We start from the raw sequence: 24,726 nt of genomic DNA, 5'->3' as shown, positions 1-24,726 counted from the left end.
TGGCAAGTGATATATCCAGTTTCTCTGGATGGCCACCGGAGGGTTTAGGACAACACAGGTTAAGGGGGACAGAAGGGCTTGCTAGACCCCCTTGCCCTGCCTCAGGCGTCCTTTCAAAACACAATTCTGCAACAAAGTGGCCAAGAACCTGAATCCTGCAGAAGCCTCCACCCCCAGCAGGGTCAGCTGGAGAGCGTCAGGGCGTCAAACCAAGTCTTCTCGGCCCTTTTAATCTAGCACGTGATGGACACAGCTCGTGCAGAGCGTGGTATGGAAGCATGCAACAGGTCACTGGGAACGAAACCCGGTTAGATTAAGTGTCTAGTAATCTTTGCAGTGGAGTAGAAATCACAGAACGCTTGGTGAGGACAGGTCTCTAGGCTCAGCTTTACAGCCAGGGTGTAGACACCAGCAGCCAGATACACAATCAATAGATATTGCACCGGAACGGTGTGTGCAGAGAAAAGAAATCACATTCAATGCTTATGATTAAAGAAAAAGAAAACCAGATATGACCTCCACGTAGTACATAAAGTGCCTTCAGGATTGGTGCAGTTAGAACAAAAGTTGCGTGTTCGGCTACCGTTAGCAAACGCATACAAGCAGGAGACTGTCCAGGTCTGCTTCCCACAGTTTCGAATCACTTGGTGCCAAGTTCCACTCACGTGTCTCTACTACAACCGCAAGGAGGAAAATACAAGAGGAGGACTGTACAGCATTGGGAAGGGTTAAGTAGCTTCTCTTACGAGAAGTGATAGTCCAGCCCTGCCTCAAAAGTGCTCCAGCACACGTAATCACTTCTAAGGAATAACGGTGCGATTCCTTCAAGTCGACACAAATTTTGTCATGCTATGTTACAATTCTCTCAGTCTGCAGCTATTACACTGAATTTGAACAAAAAAAACGCAATGTCCAGTTCTCATTCTGAGCATGGAAAAAACTGTCATGATGCCTGATGTTAGAGTATTTGTCTGCAGAAGGTTTTTGGACAGAAGTCAGTCTTCCATAGCTAATCCGGTAGGGGGTGGGGCTTTCCAAGTACTTTAAAAATAAAAACGTCACCACCATTAAACCTGGTATGAAGTTCAAATACAAAAAAAAAAAAGCTCACTTTTCCAAGTACATGAGACATCTTTAATTGTAGTGGAATAAAATCTGCAAATCGGTCTAAATCATTTTAAAAAGTAAACATGAGTTGTAATACTATACCTGTAGAGTGATTAATTCCATTCGCTGTCATTATAAAGTATGGAAAATATTTATTAAGGGCTTGGCCTACAGAGGCACAACATAAATAGAATAAGTCCTCCTGAAATGTAACCAGTATACACATCAACCAGCTGGAGATTGGTGGGAAATGCAGGAACGCGACCCGGGACGGGGTCTCCCTGTCGGCCGTGGGCAAGTCGGGGGCAGGGGCTCCGCTCCAGGACCCCTCGCCGCGTTGCTCTCTGCCAGCGTCTCTGCAGAGTCTGTCAGGCAAATGCAAAAGTGCAAGCAGGACTTGCTCGAAGAACAACCGCCCCGAGGCAGGGGGCGCTTAATCCACCCCCTCGAATCCTTGGGCATTTTCCACAGCCATGAGAAGCTTCTCCCGTAAATCTTCAAAGGTTTCATACGGAGGTAAGTCAAGGCGATTAAAGCTGCAAAAGCGACAACAAAGCAGAGGTGAGCAGCCAGCATCTCTACGAGTGTCACACCTGCGTCTCCTCGATTCAGCCTGAGCGGGCACCTGGTGTTTCAGCAAGAGGACTGTGAAAGCCTCAGCACAAAAAATATAACCCAGTGATGACCCCGCCCACCCCTGCAGGGGATGAAAAGAGAATTTTCCAATCGTCTGTGAAACCTCCCTACTACAGTCGGACATGGATCCTAGAAACCCATGCTGGGCAGGGACACGGGACAGGCAAGGTAACTGACACACACGCCGAGGCTTCAAAACTGTGAAAGCTGTCACAACTTCTCGCAGCAGGACGAACGGAGCTGTCTGACGCTATTTTAGGAAGTCCACGCTTCTGCACGCAGCGCCTCTGTTTTCCGCACAGTCCCTCTGAACAGGTGTCTCCTCATTTTGCAGATGTGGGTCCTGCAGCCGGGCGGCAGGTCGCCGTGTCCCAGCCTCAGCCCTGACAGCACCGCAGACCTGAGGCCAGAATCCAGGCTCCCGCAGCTCTGGGAGCCCAACGCGGAGCGACGCTCTACCGAGTCAGGCAAGTCACTGGCGTGCAGCGTGAAGAGCTGCGTTTACCCAGAGCCCCTACACAGCTGGAGGCCTTGGCTGGGGTGGCACAAGTCACCCTGGTGACATGGAGACCTCCAGGTACACGTGGCCTCTGTGAGCAACGATTATACGTGTTCCCAGGGTTGAGTTCAAATCCTGCCTCTGCCAGCTGCCAGCCCTGTGACCTCAGGCGTCACTTCCCTCTCTGTTGGCTCTTCCGTGAAATGGGGAGACCGCTGCAGGGTCAGGTGCTGGGAGCATCAGGTCACACACATAAAGGGGTCTGGCACACGGCACACGCCCACGGGCAGCCCACACTGTCACCACTCACCCACCAGGCACTGCCCCCCCACACCCCCCGCCCCAGGCACAAGGGAGCCCCAGACACCAGGCAGGCGGGCTGCTGGCCTCTGTCGTCACGATGGCCACACATGCTTGTGGCTTGTTTGCACATGTGTGTGCATGTGCACGCACACGTGCACGCCTTAGCTCATTATGCTTTCGTAAGCTAACATCCGTGGAGCATCTGCCCCGCGCCAGCGCTGTTAGTGGTGAGCGAGTGAAAGTTGCTCAGTCGTGTCTGACTCTCTGCGACCCCGTGGACTACACAGTCCATGGATTTTTCCAGGCCAGGATCCTGGAGTGGGTAGCCTTTCCCTTCTGCAGGGCATCTTCCCCACCCAGGAGCTGAACTGGGGTCTTCCACATTGCAGGTGGATTCTTTACCAGCTGAGCCATAAGGGAAGCCCATGAACACTGGAGTGGGCAGCCTACCCCTTCTCCAGCGGATCTTCCCCACCCAGGGACTGAACCTGGGTCTCCTGTGTTGCAGGCAGATTCTTAACCAGCTGAGCCACCCGGGTGCTACTCCTCCGTCGCCTCAGCGAATCCCAGCACCGCCTGTAAGGTAGGTAATGCTGCATCCCTACTTACAGAGGAATCCAAGGCACACAGAGGTGAGGGAACTTGCCCCAAATCACCCAGTAAGTGGCAGAGTCCAGACTCAGCCCCAGGTTGGCTCCAAGGCCTGGATGCGGTCAGGCTGCCTCAGCGTCTAGAACTGCCGCTCTGGGCACTGGCACAGGTTCCCGAGGACGAGCAGAGCGCCGTCCTGCGTCTTAAAGTCAATGACTGTCAGCAGCAGTGAGACCCGGACGCGTGAGCAGGGCGGGTCCTTTAACCACCACTGAGTGTCTGATGAGACGCACTGAGCCCTGAGGTTTTCTGACATCAAAGTACACGGCAGAGAAGAGCTGCGCTTCTCAAACCAGAGCTCAGAGACTCAGGGATCCAGAGAGATTAAGAGGAAAAGAAGTTTTCAGTGTTTGGTTTTCACCGTGATAATGACCTCAGAATGTCATTGCACCAGCGACAAAGACAGAACTCCACTCTGCAGCTACACTTAAAAGACCTTTTCCCAGGAGGCAGCTGTTGTCTTGATTTTAAGCTGGTATTTCACAGTCCAGGGCCTGCAATCCTGTGGGGCTTCAAGAATCTGTGGCCATTTTAAAGAAGGCCCATACATTATTCAAGCTTGAGAAATACTGGAATGATGGGGGGCGAGAGAGAAGCAAGTCGGGGAGTGTGAAGAGCTGAGGTTTGGGATGTTGTCAGCTCTCGAGGTGTCAGTTCCTCCACTGCTAAGAAGAGGGGAGTCATCGGACCTGCCTCTCAGAACCGCTGTGATGGTGACATCGGCTAACACACGCAGCGCTTCTCAGGGCGATGCCTGGAGCACAGTAAGTGCTCAGTGAGTGTTACCATTACTTCTGATGTCACAGGTCTGGCTCTGGCCTGCCACCAACCAACTGCGTGACCTCCTTACCCTCAGGGGCCTCAGCCTTGTCGTGCGGAAGATGTGTGGGCTGAAGGAGATTATTTTTAGGTGGGCCTGTGCTGCTTAGTAAAGAGGAATTTTAAATATATGAGCAGTGACCTTTGATAGAACAAAGGAATGAAGCCGCTTCATGTTAAATACTCCACAATTACATGTGAAAGAACCAGCTCCGCTAAGCCCTCCCTCTCCTAGGAAATCAGGTTTTAATCTTGAAGCTTCATTGTGTATTTTATATTTTCATCAAACATGGAAGAGATTAAACACACATATGGCTAGATTTTATTTAGCCACAACTATACTCAAGGAGATCCAACCAGTCCATCCTAAAGGAGATCAGTCCTGGGTGTTCACTGGGAGGACTGATGCTGAGGCTGAAACCCCAGTACTTTGGCTACCTCATGCAAAGAGTTGACTCACTGGAAAAGACCCTGATGCTGGGAGGGACTGGGGGCAGGAGGAGAAGGGGACGACAGAGGATGAGATGGCTGGATGGCATCATCAACCCGATGGACATGGGTTTGAGTAAACTCCAGGAGTTGGTGATGGACAGGGAGGCCTGGCGTGCTGCGATTCATGGGGTCGCAAAGAATCCGACACAACTGAGCGACTGAACTGAACTGACTGATGGTCATGGCGGTGAAGTTTGTTCACAGCGAACCAAGAATGAAGCATGGTCGTTGTGTTTCTGTGTTTCAGCAGAAGCCGGGGCTGGCTGGGAGGAGAGCCACCGCAGAGGAAAAAGAGGGAGTCCCGTGCGGTCAGCCAGGGGGCTTCAGCAGAGCTGGGAAAAGGCCCCGGACGCTCTCCTCCTGGGACACTCCACGAGCAGCGGGGCTTCGCTGCAAGCTGGCGGAGCTGCCTTCCTCCTGGGGCTTGGCCTCTGTCCTTCCTGAAGACGAGCAGCGATTCTAAACCCTGGCTGTCCTTGCCAACCACCGGGTGGCTCTGCAATCCCACAGCCCCAGTCATAACAGACCAACTGGGTCAAAACCTCCGCAAGCGGGACCCTGGGGCCAGTGTTTGTATTTAATGCTCTCTAGGGGGTTCCAACATCCAGCCAAGGTCGAGAGACACCCGAGCCAGGGCCTTGTCTGGGTGGCCCTGTATTTTAGTGGAGGCTCAGCACACTGACTCAGATAGAAGAAGTGTTCAACGACAAGATATCTGTCTGTGGGTCAACAGTAGGATGTGGGATGAGTGCTCAATTACTTGGTTTCTCCTTGAAGAGTCTGGAAAGAAAAGGAACCATATTCCCATTGTGGCAGCTTAACTATAGCGGTCAGCATGGAGATTCTAATTCAGGCAGATCTGACTTCAAGTCCTGAGATTTGGGAGCCTATGAACTCTGAGACCACGAGCAAGCTTGCCAAGAACCCACAGGGATGCTGCCGTCAAGGTGCAGGGCCTGCCCCACACGAGATGGCCGCGCCCAGTGACGCTGTGACTCCTCCTTGAGTCCGGGAGCTCGCTCCCCATCCCAACGGTCCTGGGGCTCAGCTCAGCGCTGGCAGCCTTTCAGATAAAGACTACTGAGCCCAGAAAACTACACTGGATTCTGAAACTGTTTGGAATAAAAGCTCCAAATGGCCAAAACATTCTCCCCGGAGAATAAAGGCAGACAGTCAGGGACACCGACTGCTCCAGGGATCGGCCAGCTGCAGCAAGAGTCAGCCTGCTTTCCTGGCGCTGACAGGCAGGGACCACATCCATCCCACTTGGGAGTTCTCGGAATGGTACAAACAGTGGGGAGAACGTGCTTTCCGGCAAGGCGACGGAATCAAAGAGAAGCAAAAAAACCTTCCACAGCCCATTTCCCACACATGCACCTGAATGAGACCTTCCTCCGAGCCGTGCCAGGCAGCCCAGGACAGCCTGGCGACTCTGGCAGCCCAGGCTTCTCGTGGGGAAGGAGGCCAGGGGGCTGACCATCCACAGGACCCCCTCCACCTGCTTCCTACGAATAAGAAACCAAAGCCTCGGCAGGGGAAACCAACCCGGGGGACCCGGGAGCTGGATTAAAGGCCCCTGAGGTCCTCTCTGTGGGTCTCAGCAAAGTCTCCCGGAGACCCTCCTCCTCCCACCCCGTTCCCTGGAGGGCTTCTGAATGCCACTGCACTGAGCCTCCCTGGGGGTTCCTTGGTCGGACCTGTGACCCCCCCTGTCACAGTCACGTTGCTAAATCCCAGAGACTCATGGGTTCTGGATGGCCATGGGAAGTCTTTTAAAGACCCTGTTTCTCCAAGGAATCGCATTCCTGGTTCTAAACCAATTTAAGGCTGGAATAAGAACGCAGTCTGCTCAGAGGCTGGCTGCTGTCACAGCCATGTAGGGAGATGATACAGTAAAATCTCTGCTTCCCAGAATATTTAAGCAAAGAGGGGGACTGGAGGAGAAACGCCCCACGGAAAGCAGGAAGGAGGGATTTAACCCTTCATTATCAAACATACCGGCCCTTTCAACTCATGGTTCAACTTCAGCACCAGCGATGATTATACCTTCGCCTGCATCATTGACAATTCCCACTCTAAATGTTCAGTGGGCAGGGAGCACAGCATCCTTGCCTCTCGCCCAGTGTTATTCACAACTAAGCTTTGAAAAAACAAGTCTGTCTGTCGACAGTTGTGTGGTTTTCTGTCACTCACCACGTGTGAGCTCTGGGCAGTTTTTCAGGACTTCCCCATTGCTCTATTGTAAACAGCTGAGGACCATTGGAACCTAGAGAAAAGAAAAAGAGAACGCAACGCTGAGTGCTCAAGGCAAGGTGAAGGAGGGGTGGGCAAGGCGCGCCCGGGGTGAGCCCGGGGACCCCTCTGCAGCTGTGACATCACAGCGTATAGAACGGGGGCAGCCACGGTGCGGCACCACCCCAAACCCCAGACCCAGACCCGCGTCACCCTCGGGACAGAACCGCGTCACGCTGGACAGAGCAGACACAGCATGGGACGGGTGGAAGCTGCAGCCTTTCAGCCCAGCCCTGCAAGCTTAAATTTAAAACTACTTCTGGGTGGGTGGGGTGGAAACCTGAAATATCGTGACTTTTAATATGCAGAGCAGAAAGTGATTTTTTTAATCTACAGGAAGCGCTAAAAGAATTCTGCCTTGTGGAGGGGTGCAGTACTTTTTAATGTTCAGCTTACAACCACATGGATGATTCTGCAAAATCTAGTTGTTTTGGAAGATGTACCAGAAAAAAGAAAGAAGACCAAACTTATGGTTCTCTGTACAAAAACAAAAAGTAAAAACAGTCCCCTGCTTTTATACAGAGGTAACTACACAAACAGGAGGAGAAGGGGGCCACAGAGGATGAGAAGGTTGGATGGCATCACCGACTCAATGGACATGAGTTTGAGTAAACTCCAGGAGTCGGTGATGGCCAGGCGGGCCTGGCGTGCTGCAGTCCACGGGGTTGCAGAGTCTGACACGACTGAACGACTTAAGAGCAGCTGAGGGGGACAGCATGCGGCCGCACCCTTCATGTGGCGAGTCTACTGCGTCCAGATAAAACCCACGTGGCTGGAGGCCCGGGGGCAGTCTTCTGGAACCACAGCGCATGCCTGGTACACAGCACGGGGTGGGGGGAGGACAAGACCCCCTGGTATCCTGCTCACCATAAAGCTCGGCAAATCCGTTCATAGGTACTCGGGACGTCCCCGTGACAAACTGTAGTAACCGGATGCGCTTCTCGGCGTCCATCAGCAGCACAGCCTGCGGACGGGGGCAGAGGTCACCATGCGCCGCTGGACACGCAGCGCGGACCGGCAAGCCGCCATCCCGCGGGCGCTGCGGCGGAAGTCCCAGACGGTCTGACACCCGGAAGGGGTGAGGCCGGGGTGCATTTTTTTTAATGGCCATGACAGTGGCCTCTGTAATCTCAGAGACCGAGGGATCACAATGTCCCTTTCTTCATGTGCCCACTGGTCAAAAATAAGTGGTTTTTTTAAAAAAAAGGCAAACTTGTTGACGGCACTGAGCTCATGTTTCTGTTTGTGAGGCTAACACACACGATCCTGGGGTTGACGCTTTTCAAACTGTGTGTTTCCGACTGGCTCGAGAGGGGAACCCGGCTTATGAGGCAGGATTTCTGGCTGTAGAGAAATTCTCTAAAGATAACATTTTAGAAAAAGAAAAACGGAAGCCAGGCTGGGCCTCTGAAATTATCGGTGTGGCTTACCTATCTGAATTATTCTAAGGATCTAGTTGGCTTCACTGGTACAGTCACTTGAACTGATATTAAAAAAAAAAATCCAAAATCAAAGCTGAGTGAGACCTGGACTAAGATTTTAGGATTTGATGATTCTGCTTTCTTCCTTTTCTCTATACTTCTCTGCTGCACTTGAAATCTTATTAGTAACAGACACTTAGAAATTAAGACAGTTCAGACAGATTTCTTATTTCTGTAAGGAGATAACCAGTGCTCTTCCCCCTGGAATTGTTCTTTCAAAGTCAGTTTATGCTCTCTCCTCAGACCTGCGATCTCACTTCTCTCCTAAAATGAACAGGATACAAACACTGGCCTTTAGAGAGTGAAGCAGATTTCACTTGCATCTCTGATTGAAAGATGTAAACATCAAAATGGTTGTTGTAATTCACAAAAAAAGTTGAGAAAATGGTTTTTAAACCAAAATGGCATCTTGGAAAAGGCAGCCCCAAAGCATGTATTTGTCCTGAGAAGCCTTTCATTCTTATTCATACTCTGGAGGACTCATTCCAATTCTTGAATCCAGCTATCTGCTTTTCAGGGTCATCCTACTCAACCATTTCCTCAAACAAAAGCACTGGAGTAGGTGACCGAGGAAGACAATGTGGCTTTCTCAGGACAAGTGAGGACAGGCGTCCACCACGGTGACACAGAAGCGGCGGGAAGGGCTCCGTTGGGCTCAGCAGCCCTCTTCCCTCCCCAGCAGGCCACAGACCTTGGAAGGCAGCAAGGGCCCTGGGCCCCAGACTCACCTTCCAGAACCACTGGATCACGGGGTGGTTCGGGCAGTAGCCATTCTTGTAAATAGAATGTTGTCGCCAGTCGTTCACATCCACATCGCCAAGGCCGCACATCAGCAACTGGAGGAGACAGACCAGAGGTGAACAGGGTGTATCGTGAAAGCCCAAGAAATGCACATGGAGAAAAGGCCTCCTCTCAACGCCAGCATCGCGTTACGTGCAAAGCCAGACGAGCCAGTGAACTGGAAGGACGGATGAAGCGGAACACGTGTGCCACACCCTGCCTGCCGCCTCGGGTCAGAGACAAGAGAGGTAATGAGGGGACCCGATTCCAGTGCCTGGACGGACCACCGCCTCTCATACTGGAAATGAAAAGTCCAAACTGATCACCCTCCTGGCCCCTCTGATCTCAGCTCAGTGCTCACGGACTTCCTTTGGCTCGGTTTACACATGCCCGTGACGCTGGCTGTCTGCTCTTCTGAGAAGTTATCTGTCTCAATGTTGCAAAATACCTCTCCACCCACAGCAGAATTTGTGCTTTATGACAGCGGAACGTGTCTTCCCCAGACGGATCCACCAGCTCAGGGCATCACCTCACCTCCTGGTGAGCAGACTGGTCCTACATCTTTCTAGGATGTCATCTACCTGGACGTTTCCACTTGAAGGTAGAAGAACAGAAAGCTAGTCTCCAGGAGCCGCTTCACTGGACAAGCGGCCTGAGTCCTGTCAGCAGCCTCTGCACAGACACAGCCTGCCTCGTTTTGCTTCCCTCGACACAATGGTGAAGAGGCCCCCCTGCTCTGCAGACGCTGCGCTCTCGTCCACATCGACACCGAGAGGCTGGCCCAGGCCGGCACGGAGCCACCTCCTGCTCCCGCCTCGTTGCTTCTGCTGTGCTTCCTCACTCAACGCGACCCCTTCACGTTCACGGCGACCGCTGCTCTAGGAGCCCCCCCCAGACGCTCCCGCTCAGCTCGGGGCCAAGTCCCCGTCGGCTCTCACAGTGGGTGTGCAGAAAACCCGGGGAGCAGTGTGGCGCCCCCCTCACCGGGCTGCTGCCGCCCCAGCTCTACCGGAAGCAGCAGCTTCCCCGCCCAGCCAGGCCCAGCGGTGAGCCGGCTCAGCGCGCAGGCCGCGGTCTGCTGCGCCCCAGACCTGCCCTCTCCCAGGAAGGAGCGCACAGGCCACGGCCTCTGCCGTTCCCTGCTCCGCGGTCGGCACACAAGCCCCCGGGACACGTGGCAGAACTGACCTAAGCTTACTCACTAGGACGCTGTGGATGAGAGAATGTTACAGTATCAGCAGTGAAGCAACGTAAATAAGATCTCCTTTATGTAAAATGTTTACAAACCTCCAGTTCATTTTCATCAAAGATTTTAATCAAATCAATAGGGAGCAGTTCTGTGAATCCCTGAAAGAAAAAAAAAAAAATCACTCTCAATACCTTTTTCTCTGAAAGACAAATTTTACCAGCTTTGTGTGGTTAGTTAGGAAAAAATACATTGTTCCCTGATAATTTATAGCTATCAGTAACAATATTCAGTAATTTTAGTTCCAATAAAAACAGCATAATCACAGTATAAAAGATTTAAAGAGTGGCAGACTCCAGAAGATTCAGGTACTTGAGTAATTCCTGAAACCTTGAAAATATAAGTTGCTGCAAGTAGGCGGCAGATTCCAAAAGCCATTTATGACACACCGCTGAGAGTCAGGGTGTCCTCAGACACACAGGCCAGAGGCGTGCAAAGAGACCGTTTACAAACAAGGTGCCGAAGGCAGAGATGAAACACCAGAGGCGGCCTGTGATCAACAGAGAGGAGACAGGCAGCACAGAGCAACAGCCGGTTCCCAGCTTAGCTGGTTGGTTATCACCGACTGGTGGCTCAGACGGAAACAATCCACCCGCAGTGTAGGAGATGTGGGTTTGATCCTGGGTCAGGAAGACACCCTGGAGAAGGGAGTGGCTACCCACGCCAGTGTTCTTGCCTGGAGTAACCCATGAACAGAGGAGCCTGGTGGGCTACAGTCCATGGGGGGGCTGCAGAGTCAGACACAACTCAGTGACTGGCACTTTCACTAACCACTGCACTGACCCAGGATGGATGTTCTGCGTCGCTGGCCCTTCGTGTAGTCACTTCTGCAAGTGAGATCACCTGGAGTGAGGCCACCTGGGTTTCGTGTGTAAATAAGGTGTGAAACCTGCTGTTCTCAAGTGTGTCCAATTCACACATTACACCCAAAGTCCCAGAATTTTTTCGAGTGTCCTGCCTGGGCTGGTGCTTTATTCACCATGAGCAGGTAACTGGGTGAGGGGTGAGCTTAAGAGCATCACCCAAGGAGAACCTGGCATAGGTTCAATGAGAACGGAAGCCTGGAGTGGACACCGGGGATTCGTTCTCTTTACGTAACTAGAGCCAGTTATTAGGACTTAGAAACTGCACTTTGGGTCACAGTGTGCCATTTTATAAAAAATGATGAACCCCTATTCTCTGACGGGCCTCTCTCCTCAGGGGCCTGTGGCATCATTGAACGTTAACTACCTGGGTCTGAGAAGTAACTGCGTCACGCTTTAATAGGGTGAGGAATTGTTCAGCCAGGCACGAAGAAAGGGCAGGGGATTAAAAAAAAAAATGTTCGGCTGATGGAAGGGGAAGGCACGGCTACTGGGGAGGGATGGTATGAATGGAAACTGCCCAGGTCCTCACATTTCTCAGAACCTGTGGTCACCACAGCAAAGCACTGAGATGCTCCCAGCCTTCCCTGGGTACCACTGAAAACTGCAGGGCGATGGGTCTAGCCTCTGGGGGGAGCTGGCCCTTCTGGATCAAGTCTGTAAAGATTTCCCTTTAAAAACAGTCACGGCGAATTAACAACTAAGAGCAGCAAAACCAGAAAACCCTGAACCAACGCCAACAAACGGAGGGCAGCAGGGCCGCATGGACACTCCTGTCCTGGGGCTGCAGGCAGTGGGAGGGGGTCCCCACACCTGTGCCCATGTGGGGGGCATGTGATGGTACCCCGCCTCGTGCCCACCCCCAGGAGGGGGGTGGTCCTCTCCCAACCTCAGGGTGCAGGCCCGGCTCCCAGTGAGCCTGACTCACCTCCAGGAAGGCGTTCATCTGCTTCTGGACCCTGTTCACGAACCTCCACTGGATGACTAGGCTGCGGGGAGAAACGGACAGCAGTTAACCACCTCCTGCTTTCACTCCTTCCTTCCAACTGCAGCAGCTCCTCGGGCAGGGGAGGAGCCGGGTCCAAAGCAGGCCAAGGAGAGAGGGGCCGCTGGGGCTGAGTCCTGGATGCTTTTGAGAACAGGGGCACACGTGGAGCCTCGAATGTCATTGGGGATTTAAAAAAAAAAAAAGACACTGGTTTCTTCCCCCTCCCCGCCACCAAGCCTTACTTTACCAAAGCTGCTTTATAAATGTGACTGTCCAGAAAAATGGGAAAATGGGCCTTGAATACAAACATACCTGGGCATAATGAACGTGTACACACAAACCCAAAGGTGTATATACCCACACTTACATACAACCATGTATGTATTTTTAAGGGGAATACCCAGTACGACATATGTGATCATATGATAATTCGTTCTAGAATCCAATGTGCTGGTTTTCAACGAAGACATACAATCTATCAGCATTTTACCACTGGCATTATTACTTTAATGCCAACATTTGGAGGACTAGTGGTAATAAACTTCTGTGTCACAGAAATCCACTGATGCTCCCTGTGACAACGTTCAGTGGACAGCAGCATTTACCACCAGGCGAATCCGCTCTGGAGCCCACCTAAGGCGCTCTGTCGTGAAATGGCACAGGGACCTTGTCAGCAAGGGCTCTCACTCACAGGGGGCGCCATGGCAATGGCCCCGGGGACCAGCCTGCCGCCTGCCCACTGCTCAGCATTCTGGGGCTCCCTGGCTGTGCTGCGACCCCCAGCCCGACAGCCTCCTACTGCGCCGGGGGCTGCAGCGGGCAGGGAGAAGCTGGAAGCTCAATCCGACTTCGGCGGTGAAGCCAGTGGAGACGCTGCCTGAGGCCCTGCCCCCAACCTGAAACCTCAAAGAAGTAACTGCAAAGAGAGATGCAGTACATGCATCACAAGGTCCAAACCCTCTGACTTCTGACCCTAGTCGCCCTGGGGTGGAGGGCTGTTAAAAATCAATTCCAAGTGTGTGCTTTCTGAATGAAGACAATGGTGTCTGCTAGGACGCCATCTACTTGCTGAGACTGTCCAAGTTCAGCACAAATGCCAATTAACGCGAACAGGCAAGAACTGTCGAATGGAGAAGTCTGTCCTTCGTCAGGGTCTGTCGGGACTCGACACTCTCCAACTCCTCCTAATTAGAAAAGACAATAGGCTTTTCTTTGCAGATGCTAGGCGCCAGTTCTCTCAGGCCCTGTGACCCACTGTAATGAGAGAGGAGGCAACCTGGCGTGTTGAGGTGATGTTCTGAATGCAAACAGGGAGTTCAGGCTGTGGCTGTAACTCACCAGATGAGCAGAAACTAAGACCTGGGAGCCAACCACCGTCATGCTGACCTTGCCCCTGTGCCCAAGGTTAGCGAGGCAGCCCGGCGATCCTTGGAGGATAGCAGGACTGTGTGCATGAAGCATACGTATACACCAGAGAGGAAAACGTAAGCTGTCCCACAGAGAAAGAACTTCTGCCTAGTACTGATGTCCTAGACTTCCAAAGGACTCAACAGTTTGTTCCACCAATGGAGGCTGAAGAGGCTGAGTAAAGAAAATCACACACATCAGGAACGATGTTTCAGCATCTGCTCAATTCTCCCTATCCATTTTAAACTCCTTGCCTACACTTTCATTATGGAAAAGAAGTCAGGAGAGAGATGCAATATCTTCTCTTTGGTTGTTGCTAATTTTACCCCAACTGGCCATGGACACTGTGTTCCATCGCTATGATTCTCAGTGTTAGACGGGATGCCCACTGGCTCCCAGAGTATCTGCCGCGTTACTCAACAAGGACCCTCGTCTCCTCCCACTGCTCCTCCGTCTGGCAGCTCCAAGGAGTCATGACACAAGCCACACTTTCCATTTCATAGCCCAAGCCAGAAAGGAACCCGGGCTGTTAGAAGGATCGCCACGACATGCACGAGGTGCTCTGGCAAGGGCCGTCCACCAAACGTGCTGCTCGATTTAATGAAGACAGGGCCGGATGGTACCTACTCGATGTACTCTCTCTTGTTCTCATTCGTCACCATTATTTCTGACCCGTTGGGCTTCAGATCCACTTGATATGTCTGTAATTACAAAGATAAAACAACGATCACCATCACAAAGCTATTTCGCATATTACCACTGAGTAATAACGTCTCACTATAAAAAGAACCTAAGTAAAATTTATTCACAACTCTTTCCCAGAAAATGGGCTCTGTGTCCAAGGGGATATCGAATGAAGGCTTTAAACTGTGAAGATGTTACATGCTTAAAGATGTTATCATTGAAGGCAAATGATTTTATGGTTATTTATGAGTTTTAATTATCCTTCATACATTAGCAACAGTGGAGAACAACACTTTTTTTCATCTGCTATTGACTTATCAAGAAATTTAATTATGTTTCACAGAAAAGACAGAGTACATCCATCAAGACTGCAGAGATCCAAATTTGTTGCTGAAAATTAGATTTTATAGCCATAAAAAAAAAAAGTGGAATTTCTTTCAAAGGGGCAAAACACAGGGACTTAAAAGAGATGCTGAGGAAGTCAAGTTGAGGAATGGATCCGCCTGCCCCTGGAGAACCCCTGCCATTTCTGTGCATCAGACACCACCTTGGGCTTCCCCAGTGGCTCAGTGATGAAAGAATCTGCCTGCAGTCCAGGAGACCCAGGTTTGATCCCTGGGTCGGGAAGACCCCTGGAGTAGGGCTTGGCAACCCACTCCAGTATTCTTGCCTGGAGAATCCCATGGACAGAGGAGCCTGGCGGGCTGCAGTCCATGGGGTCACAAAGGGTTGGACACGCCTGAAGGGACTTAGCAGGCACACGACACCACCTCCCGGTTCCCTGGCCCAGAACGTGCCCGCCTCGGTCAGAGCCACCCAGGAGCGTGAGGAGTAAAGACGCTGAACCCAAGGCAGAGTCTTCTCCTCCTCTGCTAGCCCTGGCTTAACATCCGAGTGGACAAAGCATTAAGGAGCAGAAGGGAAGGAAGAGTCTACTGATCTAACAGGAAAGTGTTTACTCTCATGGAAATTCTGGGGAAATAAAGGGGAAAAAAATTACCACCCACAGCTCCCCTATTCACAGATAACCACATTCGTATTCTGCTGGGAGTCCTTGCCGTCTTTTCCCCACATGCATCTGGCTATGTCCAGGAGGAAGCCAAGCCCGAGGGAGCGGGTTCTCGAGTAAACATCCAGGTCACATCCCTCACGAGGGATACAGATTCACACCTAAAGAGTCCTGCTCTGTCACAGGTCCACTTTCAGTGACCCCGCCCCAGCTCCAACACTCTGGCCACCAGATGAAAAGCCCACTCACTGGAAAAGACCCTGAGGCTGGGAAAGTCTGAAGCCAGCAGAAAGGGGCGGCAGAGGATGAGATGGTTAGACAGCATCACCGACTCCATGGACATGAGTTTGAGCAAACTTGGGAGATAGTCAAGGACAGGGAAGCCTGCTGCAGTCCATGGGGTCACAAAGAATCAGAGACCCCTTAGCAACTGAACGGTACAATAGAGTACCCCACCCTGCCACACACACCCAGGATCAGACCGGACGTCTCTGGCCTGCCTACCAGAACCTCTTCCTCTCTGAGCATTTCCTCTGATGGTGTGCTTGACTGTTGTTCTTTTTCACGTGGAGGCAGTTTTTTCAATCTAAGCCTATGAATCCTTGGTCTTGGCCCTTCCCGTTTTCTTCTTCGTCCTTTTCTTCATTATCTGGGAAGGGACCCAGCTTCCCTCCCACATGGCTGAACCCCACCTTCTATAACATCAATACGATGCTTTCCTGTCCCCAGTATGGACTTAACTGCTACTGTATTTTTATATTTCTTCAAATCCTCTCTTCCCACTGGCCTCCCTCCCACAGCTGTCTTCCAGCCTGTCCAGTCGCCCCCCCTCCCCCGGCAGCAGGGATCTGCTCTTGCCCTGTGTAGGTCCCGGCACTACTTGAGGATAGTGAACAGTTCCACTTAGGAAGTGGGATGGCAACAGGCATCAAGATTCTAAGGTGCAAGTCCCTTCTTATAGTTACTTCTCTTTTAGGATTTATACCAACGGTAAGATATTGGTACAAAATGTGTATTTCAGGATTACAGTCCTCGTACTGTTTATATGGTGAGATGCTGACATAGCCTAGATGCTGACCACTAGGCCGTGGCGAAAAATGTTTGGTCTATGGGGCTTCCTTGGTGGCTCAGTGGTAGAGAATTTGCCTGCCAGCGCAGGAGACACGGGTTCGATCCTGATCTGGTGAGACCCCACATGTGGTGGAGCGACCAAGTCTAACTATTGAGCCTGAGCTCCAGAGCCCATGCGCCCAGTGGGAGAGGCCGCCGCGGTGAGCAGCCAGACACCAGACGAAGAGGCGCTCTCCGCTCACCACGCAGAGAAGAGCTCCCGCAGAGCAACACAGGCCCTGTGCAGCCATGAATAGATAAAGAGAAGTTATTAAAAAAAGATGCTTGGTCTATGGAATGAAACCCGGCGTAAAATATGGTATTTACGGACATGGACAGCCATCTAGGATTTATTAAGGTAAAACTGTGCACACTCTACAGTTCCACTCCTGTAATTAATAAATAAATAAAAATTAAAAAAAACCTTGTGTATGTTTACCGAGAATAATTCTGCAAGACACAAACCAAAATTTAGTGGTGATTTTTCTCTAAGTGGTAGGAACGAAGGATGATTTTAATATGTGTTTACTGTACTGACTTTATTACAAAGGTCAATATTTTATTATTATATTTTGTAATCAGATATATAATATTAGTTTTGAAAGTTGAAAAAAAAAAAAAAAAAGAGCAGACTGGACTGTCTGTGCTAGGGAAGGAACTGCTGGCCACATGGCTGACCCAGGAGGCAGTGACGGGGCTCGGGGGCTCAGGCCTTCTCTGGAGAAGGTAACTCCTCCCGGAGCCTCGGCTGCACCCCGTCCTCGCCTCACACAGCCCTGTGGGCAGAAACAGCTGTTACTCACACTCGATTAAAAACTCACGTCCTTTGAGTCAGTGATGCTATCCAACCACCATCTAATGCCCCTTCTCCTTTTGCCCTCACTCTGTCCTTGCACCAGGGTCTTTAAAAATTCCACTTTTTAAAAACAGCTGTTGTCTTGTGTCTGAACTCCTTCCTGAAGGACCCAACGCTGACAAACTAGCACAGTGCCTGGCGCACGGGAGGGGGTCAACAAGTGCTTTTGGAAGAAAACTGTTCTTGAAGTCTCCTGGCCCAATTACTAACTCCTCTCTCGCCTTTGTGAAGCAAGACCACGAAGACCAGCAGACCCTCCGCGATGCAACTCTCAAAGAACTGGACCTCACTTCTTTGCTAAATAACAACTTGGGACTCACACAGGTCTCCCCGATCTCCTGGCAAACGCTTTAGGACAAAGGTCTGAGAAGTCTGCGGAGACACTGGGTCAAATCGGGCGTGCTGGACCTGGCCAGAGGAAGGTCTGGCTGCTTCTCCTTCAGCTCCTGGGTGCTGCTGTCCCCGTGCTCCCCAGCCTCCCCCGGCAACCAGCGCCTCTCCCACCCTCACGCTCCCCGCAGCTGCCCCCTGCCGCTTTCCCTGACCTGTCCTGGAGGACCTGCCTCCTCCCTGGGTTTGTGGTCTGGCCTCTCCCCTCTCCCCACCTGAATCCAGTGTCTGTCTTTCCCCTACTTGCTCTCCCCCACCCAGTGCTTCTCAGCCTTTCTCCCCGTCAGCACCCCCCGAGGAGCCTTTTTAGATGCCACCCCCCCACCAATTGCCCCTTTCCTCTTATGCAATCTTACCAAAGACGCCCATGGGGCCAGTGGTATGTTCTGTGGCTGCGTGGAGGACCACAGCCATTGTGATGGCTGAGACCTCTTGTCCTCTAACAACAGGTTTTTACCCTCAGAGGGGCACTGTCACCCAGCTGGAAACGTGCGCCTTCACGCAGCTCAGCCAGGCCCCAAAGAGTTTTCCCGCGCGGCTGCTGCCCAGTCTCTGCCCTGCCCCGCCCCGCTGCCCGGCTTCTCACAGGCCCACGCGGCGGGTTCCTCAACCAAATCAGCTGCTGCGTTGCTGACCCTGCAGTCAAGAGTTTCTGCTTGTCCCAGCTCTGAAAGCATGTCTCCTCCCGCTGGGGCACGTGTGTGGGGGGTATACACGAATGCATGGTTTACATCTCTGGTTGGTGTATGACCATTGTTCAAATATTGAAATTTGTTCACTTGGAACATTTTTAATAGGCTCCCCCCCGCACCCTGCAGCTCCAGATTCTCACCAACCAGAAAGAAAACAAATCAGAAAAACATGGCAACAGCTGCAGATCTATCACACCAAGTGGCAGCCACCACCAACCTTCATGGGCTGATATTTCTTAATTACAGAAGGAGAAAAAGCTTAGAGCACTGAGGGAGGCTGACTGCATGCACATCTCGCTTCCGTGGGAACTGCACTCTGCTGAAGGAATGACTTTATTTTTTGGCACAAGGAGGTGTGCGCTCCCTTTTGGGTTAGAAAAACTGCAATGCACTGCAGAGCCCAAGAAACCATAAACGAGACGAAAAGTCAACCCTCAACACGGAAGAAAATAACTGCAAATGAAGCAGCTGACACAGGATTCATCTCCAAAATACATTAGCAGCTCAGTATCAGAAAAACAAAACGGCAGCTTCGCAAAGGGCTGGAGAGGGCGATGCCTGCACAAGCCTCTTGCTGATGCCCACGTTCTGGGCCCGGCAACTCTGTTCCGAGCTCCGGCCTTGCAGCGGGCACTGTGAGGTGGTGAGCAACAGGCAGCTCCAGGACAGCCACCACCAGACTGAGCCTGACGGACGAGACAGACGCTAAACACGCAGCCATACAAGTAGGTGGAGAGTCGCTTACGGTACCTGCCACAGGGAGACGTGAGACTCTCTGCAGGCTGGGGCTCTGGGGTCAGAGCTGGCTGAATGAACCGAGACGGGGAGTGTGCTCCCCACTGAAGGAATGGAGTGTGCAAAAGTTCTGAGCCAAGAAGGAGCTTGGTGTGTGCAAGAAGTCTCATGGGACCAGACCCAGAAAGCATGAGAGGCAGCAATGATGCAAAATGCAGCTGAGACAAATACGCTGGGCCCAGCCACGCAGGACTTCACGGGGCACATAAAGGATTAGGTCTTTGTCTCCAAAGTGACAGAATGGGAAATTTCTGTACTTTCAGCAGAGGAATGACATGATCATCTCACATTCTGCTAAGACCACTCTGCCACTGTAGGAGGTCAGTTCAGTTCAGTTCAGTGGCTCAGTCGTGTCAGACTCTTTGCAACCCCATGAACCGCAGCACTTCAGGCCTCCCTGTCCATCACCAACTCCCGGAGTCAACCCAAACTCATGTCTATCGAGTCGGTAATGCCATCCAACCATCCCATCCTCTGTTGTCTCCTTCTCCTCCTGCCCTCAATCTTTCCCAGCATCAGGGTCTTTTCCAATGAGTCAGCTCTTCATATCAGGTGGCCAAAGTCTTGGAGTTTCAGCTTCAACATCAGTCCCTCCAATGAACACCCAGGACTGATCTCCTTTAGGATGGACTGGTTGGCTCTCCTTGCAGTCCAAGGGACTCTCAAGAGTCTTCTCCAACAGCACAGTTCAAAAGCATCAATTCTTCGGCGCTCAGCTTTTTTTACAGTCCAACTCTCACATCCATACATGACCACTGGAAAAACCATAGCCTTGACTAGATGGACCTTTGTTGGCAAAGTGATGTCTCTGTTTTTTAATATGCTATCTAGGTTGGTCATAACTTTCCTTCCAAGGTGGATATAAAAGACTAGTTAGACATCTACAAGAGGGGCGTCCCCCATTTGCCTACTAACGTAGGAGACATGAGTTTGATCCCTGATTCAGGAAGATTGAAGATCCCACGTGCTGTGGAGCACCTAGGCCCGTGTGCCACAGCTGCTGAGCTTGTGCTCTGGAGCCCGGGAACTGCAGCTACTGAGCCCTTGAGCCTCAACTACCGAAGCCCATGTGCCCTAGAACCTGTGCTCCACAACAAGAGGCGCCGTCGCGATGAGAAACCCACGCCCCACAACTAGAGGGCAGTCCTGCTCGCTGCAGCCAGAGAAAGCCCGAGCAGCGACAGAGACTCAGCTCAGCCAGTAAACAGATAAGCAGTTATATATATATATACAAAATATTTATTACTATATATTACGTGCGACCCCATGGGCTATACAGTCCATGGGACTCTCCAAGCCAGAATACTGGAGTGGATAGCCTTTCCCTTCTTCAGGGGATCTTCCCAACCCAGGGATCAAACCCAGGTCTCCCGCATTGTGGGTGGATTCTCTGCCAGCTGAGTCACAAGGGAAGCCACATGATACGTATATGGTGGCTGACCCTCAGGTGTCGGTGGGGGCAGAGAGGGAACACAGAGATAGCTGAGGAACAGCAGGGAGGTAAGAATGAATAGGGCCCCGTGATGGACTGAACGTGGGAGATGAGAGCTAGGTGCAGCTGCTTAATTAACTCTGTATTTTTTCCAGAATACAAAATAGGTATGCTAGTTCCTTGTTAATCAGGTTTAGCTCTCTAAAAAGGAAAGGCATTTCACAAATAGGGCACCTAATCATCATCTTATGCATCTCGCAAGTCTGTTTTGATTACTGCATTACTCTACCTGATTCAATCCAAAGTCAGAAAAATCCACATTAAATGAGGAGGCTTGACAATTGTTTTTAATGAATAATTGACATGAATTATGATGATCATCAGAATCTTTATCCGAAGTCTACTTAAAAATGCAAACATTTTCTGTTTGGTTTGTGCTTGTTAGGTAGAAATAGTTGCATTTATCTGTGACTGAGGAAGGTTTCTCAGGGAGTCTGCATCTCATCATGGCATCAGTAATGCCTTCTGAACTGTGTTATTTAAGTCAGTCATATGGAGTTCTACGGGCTTCCCTGATGGCTCAGCGGTGAAGAATCCGCCTGTGAAGCAAGAGACGCAGGAGACATGGGTTCGATCCCTGGGTTGGGAAGATGCCCTGGAGGAGGAAATGGCAACCTGCTCTAGAATTCTTGCCTGGAGAATCTCATGGACAGAGGAGCCTGGAGAGCTACAGTCCAAAGGGCTGCAGAGTCAGACACGACAGAGGGACCTGACTGAGCACGGATGGAGCTCTATAAGCATAAACACATGAGACCCTTCTTTTTGCATCTGACACCCTAAGACTAATTTTAAGTCTCCTTGCCTTTTTACTTCTCCCTCCAAGTGTTAAAAATGCAAAGACGACACAGTTCCAGGATGATCAGCCATGTGTTACCCTTTGAAAATTGGCAGTCAAGACCCTTAAAAAAAAGGTCCAGCTTAGTAAAAAGTCACCACAATTCCAATTACATTTTGTTTTCTCACACTTGGAGCTTCCATTACTTGTAACATTAAAAAAATGAGATCAGTACGATTCAGTCATTTGCTCACTAAGCATGCAGTAGGCATCGCTACACGCTGGGCCCTGTAGAAACCCAGGGACCTCGAGGGCTCAGGGGAGGCAGCCGGTCAGTGGTGGCTGGAGGTCAGTGTGGGGAGCGCCATGGGGGCAGGAGGGCTGGCGAGGAGATGGTGCTGCACAGCCAGCAGAGGGCACAGGGCGTCCTGGGGGACAGCACGGTGGGCGCCCCACGGCTGTGAAGGTGGAGGAAGGAGGTGTCGGGAGGGCAGGCGAAGGTGCGCCATGCTGGGGGGGCTTCGGCTCACACTGAAGGCACAGGGCAGCCACTGGGGAAGGTGCTGAGCAGGCCGGCTCCGGACCCAGGTGTGCTTTCCACACTCACCACACCCGGAGCACACGTGTGGGGGCCTCAGGGGGAGGGCTGGAGAGGGGACGACGTGGGGACCAGGGGCCGGGCCAGGGGCCTGAGCGAGGGAAGGTGTGGACGAGGAAAGTGATGAGGACTCGTGGGAAGAAAGAGGGAAGAGGCCAAGGTGGAGGGGGTGGGGGCCACTGATCAGACCGAGGCAGGGGCCGGGGCTGGGAGGAGGGAGTGGCTTTAGTTCAGTTCCAGGACCTATGGGTCTTTCTGGAGAGAGGAGGGGCTCAGGAGACCAGGGGGAATCTGGACACGAGAGGAGGGGTGTGGACTGGAGATAAGAGACGGGGGTGGGGGTGAGCAGCGCAGAGATGGGTGGAACCTGAATTGCACAGTGACTGAGCGTTGGGGTCTGGAGGAGAAAAGCAGCAGGCAGAGAAGCATCCAGGTTGTAGGGCCGACAGAAGCAGCGGGACTTGGAAGACCTGGAAGGGTGAAGGGGGGAGGGGTGCCGGGGGAGAGGAGGGGTGACTTGCAGGGGCTCAAGGGAAGGGGGAGCAGCAGAGGAAGGAACCAGATTAAGGGCAGGAACCCATTTACATTTAGTCCTGGGGGGACGGCTACTGCTAATCTGGATGGGACGCCTTGGGGGGGGCGTGTGTGCAGAAAAGGTTTCCCTCCCCCTTCCCCACAAGCCTCCCACAAGGACGGGTGGTGTCCACTGGTCTGTGAAGATTTTTGGTCATGAAGCACAATGTGCAGCAAAAAAAAGGATGGGAGGGCAAACAAGATTTTTAAATGAATTCACTGATCATTTACATTTATCACAAGGTCTCTCTCATCCCTGGCGTTTGACTTTATGAGCCTCAACTGTGCCAACCAAGAAGGAAAGAAAACAGACTCTCCGAGTCTCGCCCACTCCCAGGCTCACAGGAGTGACTGCTCCTGGCTCAAGCATATGTAACAATAATCCTGGTATCTATGTGATCACCCTGTTGCTGGATAGTTTTTGCCCCCATCTCTCTGTCAGAAATTCCTTCATATCCAGCGGCATCAGCTTCTTTTTTCTAAGACTGTTGAACCCAAGAGGGCAGGGACCTGATTTCCTCTCCTCACTTATAAAACTGAGCCCAGCATTGTGACTAGATAGAGAATGTGAATGCACTTTTGGGGCAGTGGAGGACACTTCAGTAATCTCTGATGCAATAAAGAACAAAGCAACATCATTTTTCATAGACAACCCTTAAAATGGGCTCCACGATCTCATGAACTTGGTCAAGGCCATGAGATCTGGTCTGGGAGATGGAACTCTCTCTGGGCTTTTGTGAAAGGACAGGAGCTGGGGCTGGATAACACCTTGAGAAGACCCTCCCTGGCCACCCCCCCCCCCAATCAACCAGTTTATCACAGGGGACAAATGAATCAGAGGTAACACATCCCTACACAACTTCAGGGTGATGATGAGAATTCCAAGCAGGCAATTTTTATCTTTGAAATTAATTTTTACAATTAACACAGCCTGAGCTATGGTTTTTTCAGTAGTGATGTATGGATATGACAGTTGGACCATAAAGAAGGCTGGGCGGCGAAGAATTGGTGCTTTTGAACTGTAGTGTTGAAGAAGACTCTTGAGAGTCCCTTGGACTGCAAGGAGATCCAATCAGTCAATCCTAAATGAAATCAGTCCTGAATGTTCATTGGAAGGACTGATGCTGAAGCTGAAACTCCAGTACTCTGGCCACCTGACGTGAAGAACTGACTCATCTGAAAAGACCCTGATGCTGGGAAAGATTGAAGGTAGGAGAAGAAGGGGATGAGAGGACAAGATGGTTGGATGGCATCATGGACTCAATGGACATGAGTTTGAGCATGCTCTGGGAGATGGTGAAGGACAGAGAGGCCTGGTGTTCTGCAGTCCATGGGGTCGCAAAGAGTCAGACAAGAACTTAACTGAACCAGAAGGACAGTACAGGTGCCAAGCAAGGTCAGAAAACCCTGAGCCTGCTGAGCCCTCAAAGAGAAATTTCATCATGACAAGGGAACTATCAAAGCAGAGGGAAAAAAATCAAGGTCCCCCAGACATCACCTACTCCTGGTCACATATTTACATCACTAAGTAAACACTGACACTATACCTAAATTTTAAAACCAGGGAACTAACACTCACATTCAAATCTACTTTAGATGAGAAGCAGGTACTACTGCATGCCCCAGAGGCCTTAGAATTTCTCTAACTTTGCAGGAAGAGAAATTCTTTGGCTTCCTTGGTGGTTCTGACAGTAAAGCGTCTGCCTGCAATGTGGGACACCTGGGTTCAATCCCTGGGTTGGGAAGACCCCCTGGAGAAGGAAATGGCAACCCACTCCAGTATTCTTGCCTGGAAATGCCATGGACAGAGCCTGGTAGGCTACAGTCCATGGGGTCACAAAGAGTTGGACACGACTGAGCAACTTCTCTTTTGCAGGAAGAGAGGCAGCTGTAATTGGGATTAGCTTCCTGGCATGACAATAAGGTGCTGGTGATACAATGAGATGATAACAAACACCTAAAGCTCCTGTGGTTGTTTTTAATTGTCCAGCAAAGTTGCGGTACAGCCTGTGCAGAAGCAAAGACTCTGAAAGTCAAGGGTGAGTGCGGGTGGCCACCTCCAGCACATACCTGCCCAAAGTTCTCCTCATCAATGCAGAACATAAGGTCCAGTTCAGTTGGGTCATTTTCTAGGATCCATTTCAAAGAGTTGTAATATTCGCTATCCTATAAAATTGACACAAAAATT

The 24,726-nt window shown here is 51.3% G+C and overlaps 1 protein-coding gene across 7 annotated transcripts in view; it reads right to left on the bottom strand.

Moving 5' to 3' along the window:
* Positions 1 to 1,111: 1,111 nt before the first annotated feature.
* The window catches only part of NEDD4L (NEDD4 like E3 ubiquitin protein ligase), a 360,734-nt gene continuing 337,119 nt past the window's right edge, over positions 1,112 to 24,726 (bottom strand). For all 7 annotated transcript variants that reach the window (XM_065932817.1, XM_065932818.1, XM_065932820.1 and 4 more), the window contains 8 exons: positions 24,609 to 24,704; positions 14,192 to 14,265; positions 12,098 to 12,158; positions 10,348 to 10,407; positions 9,009 to 9,116; positions 7,667 to 7,763; positions 6,701 to 6,773; positions 1,112 to 1,643 (listed from right to left, as the gene is read on the bottom strand). In XM_065932817.1, the coding sequence (XP_065788889.1) occupies positions 1,541 to 1,643; positions 6,701 to 6,773; positions 7,667 to 7,763; positions 9,009 to 9,116; positions 10,348 to 10,407; positions 12,098 to 12,158; positions 14,192 to 14,265; positions 24,609 to 24,704 (672 nt within the window). In that variant the 3' untranslated portion in view covers positions 1,112 to 1,540. The remainder of the gene's footprint in view (positions 1,644 to 6,700; positions 6,774 to 7,666; positions 7,764 to 9,008; positions 9,117 to 10,347; positions 10,408 to 12,097; positions 12,159 to 14,191; positions 14,266 to 24,608; positions 24,705 to 24,726) is intronic.

Source organism: Muntiacus reevesi, chromosome 4 (assembly GCF_963930625.1).
Source record: "Muntiacus reevesi chromosome 4, mMunRee1.1, whole genome shotgun sequence".
Taxonomy (NCBI): Eukaryota; Metazoa; Chordata; class Mammalia; order Artiodactyla; family Cervidae; genus Muntiacus; species Muntiacus reevesi.
Note: the sequence above shows the minus strand (reverse complement) of the source record. Positions and strands in the feature narration are given on the sequence as shown.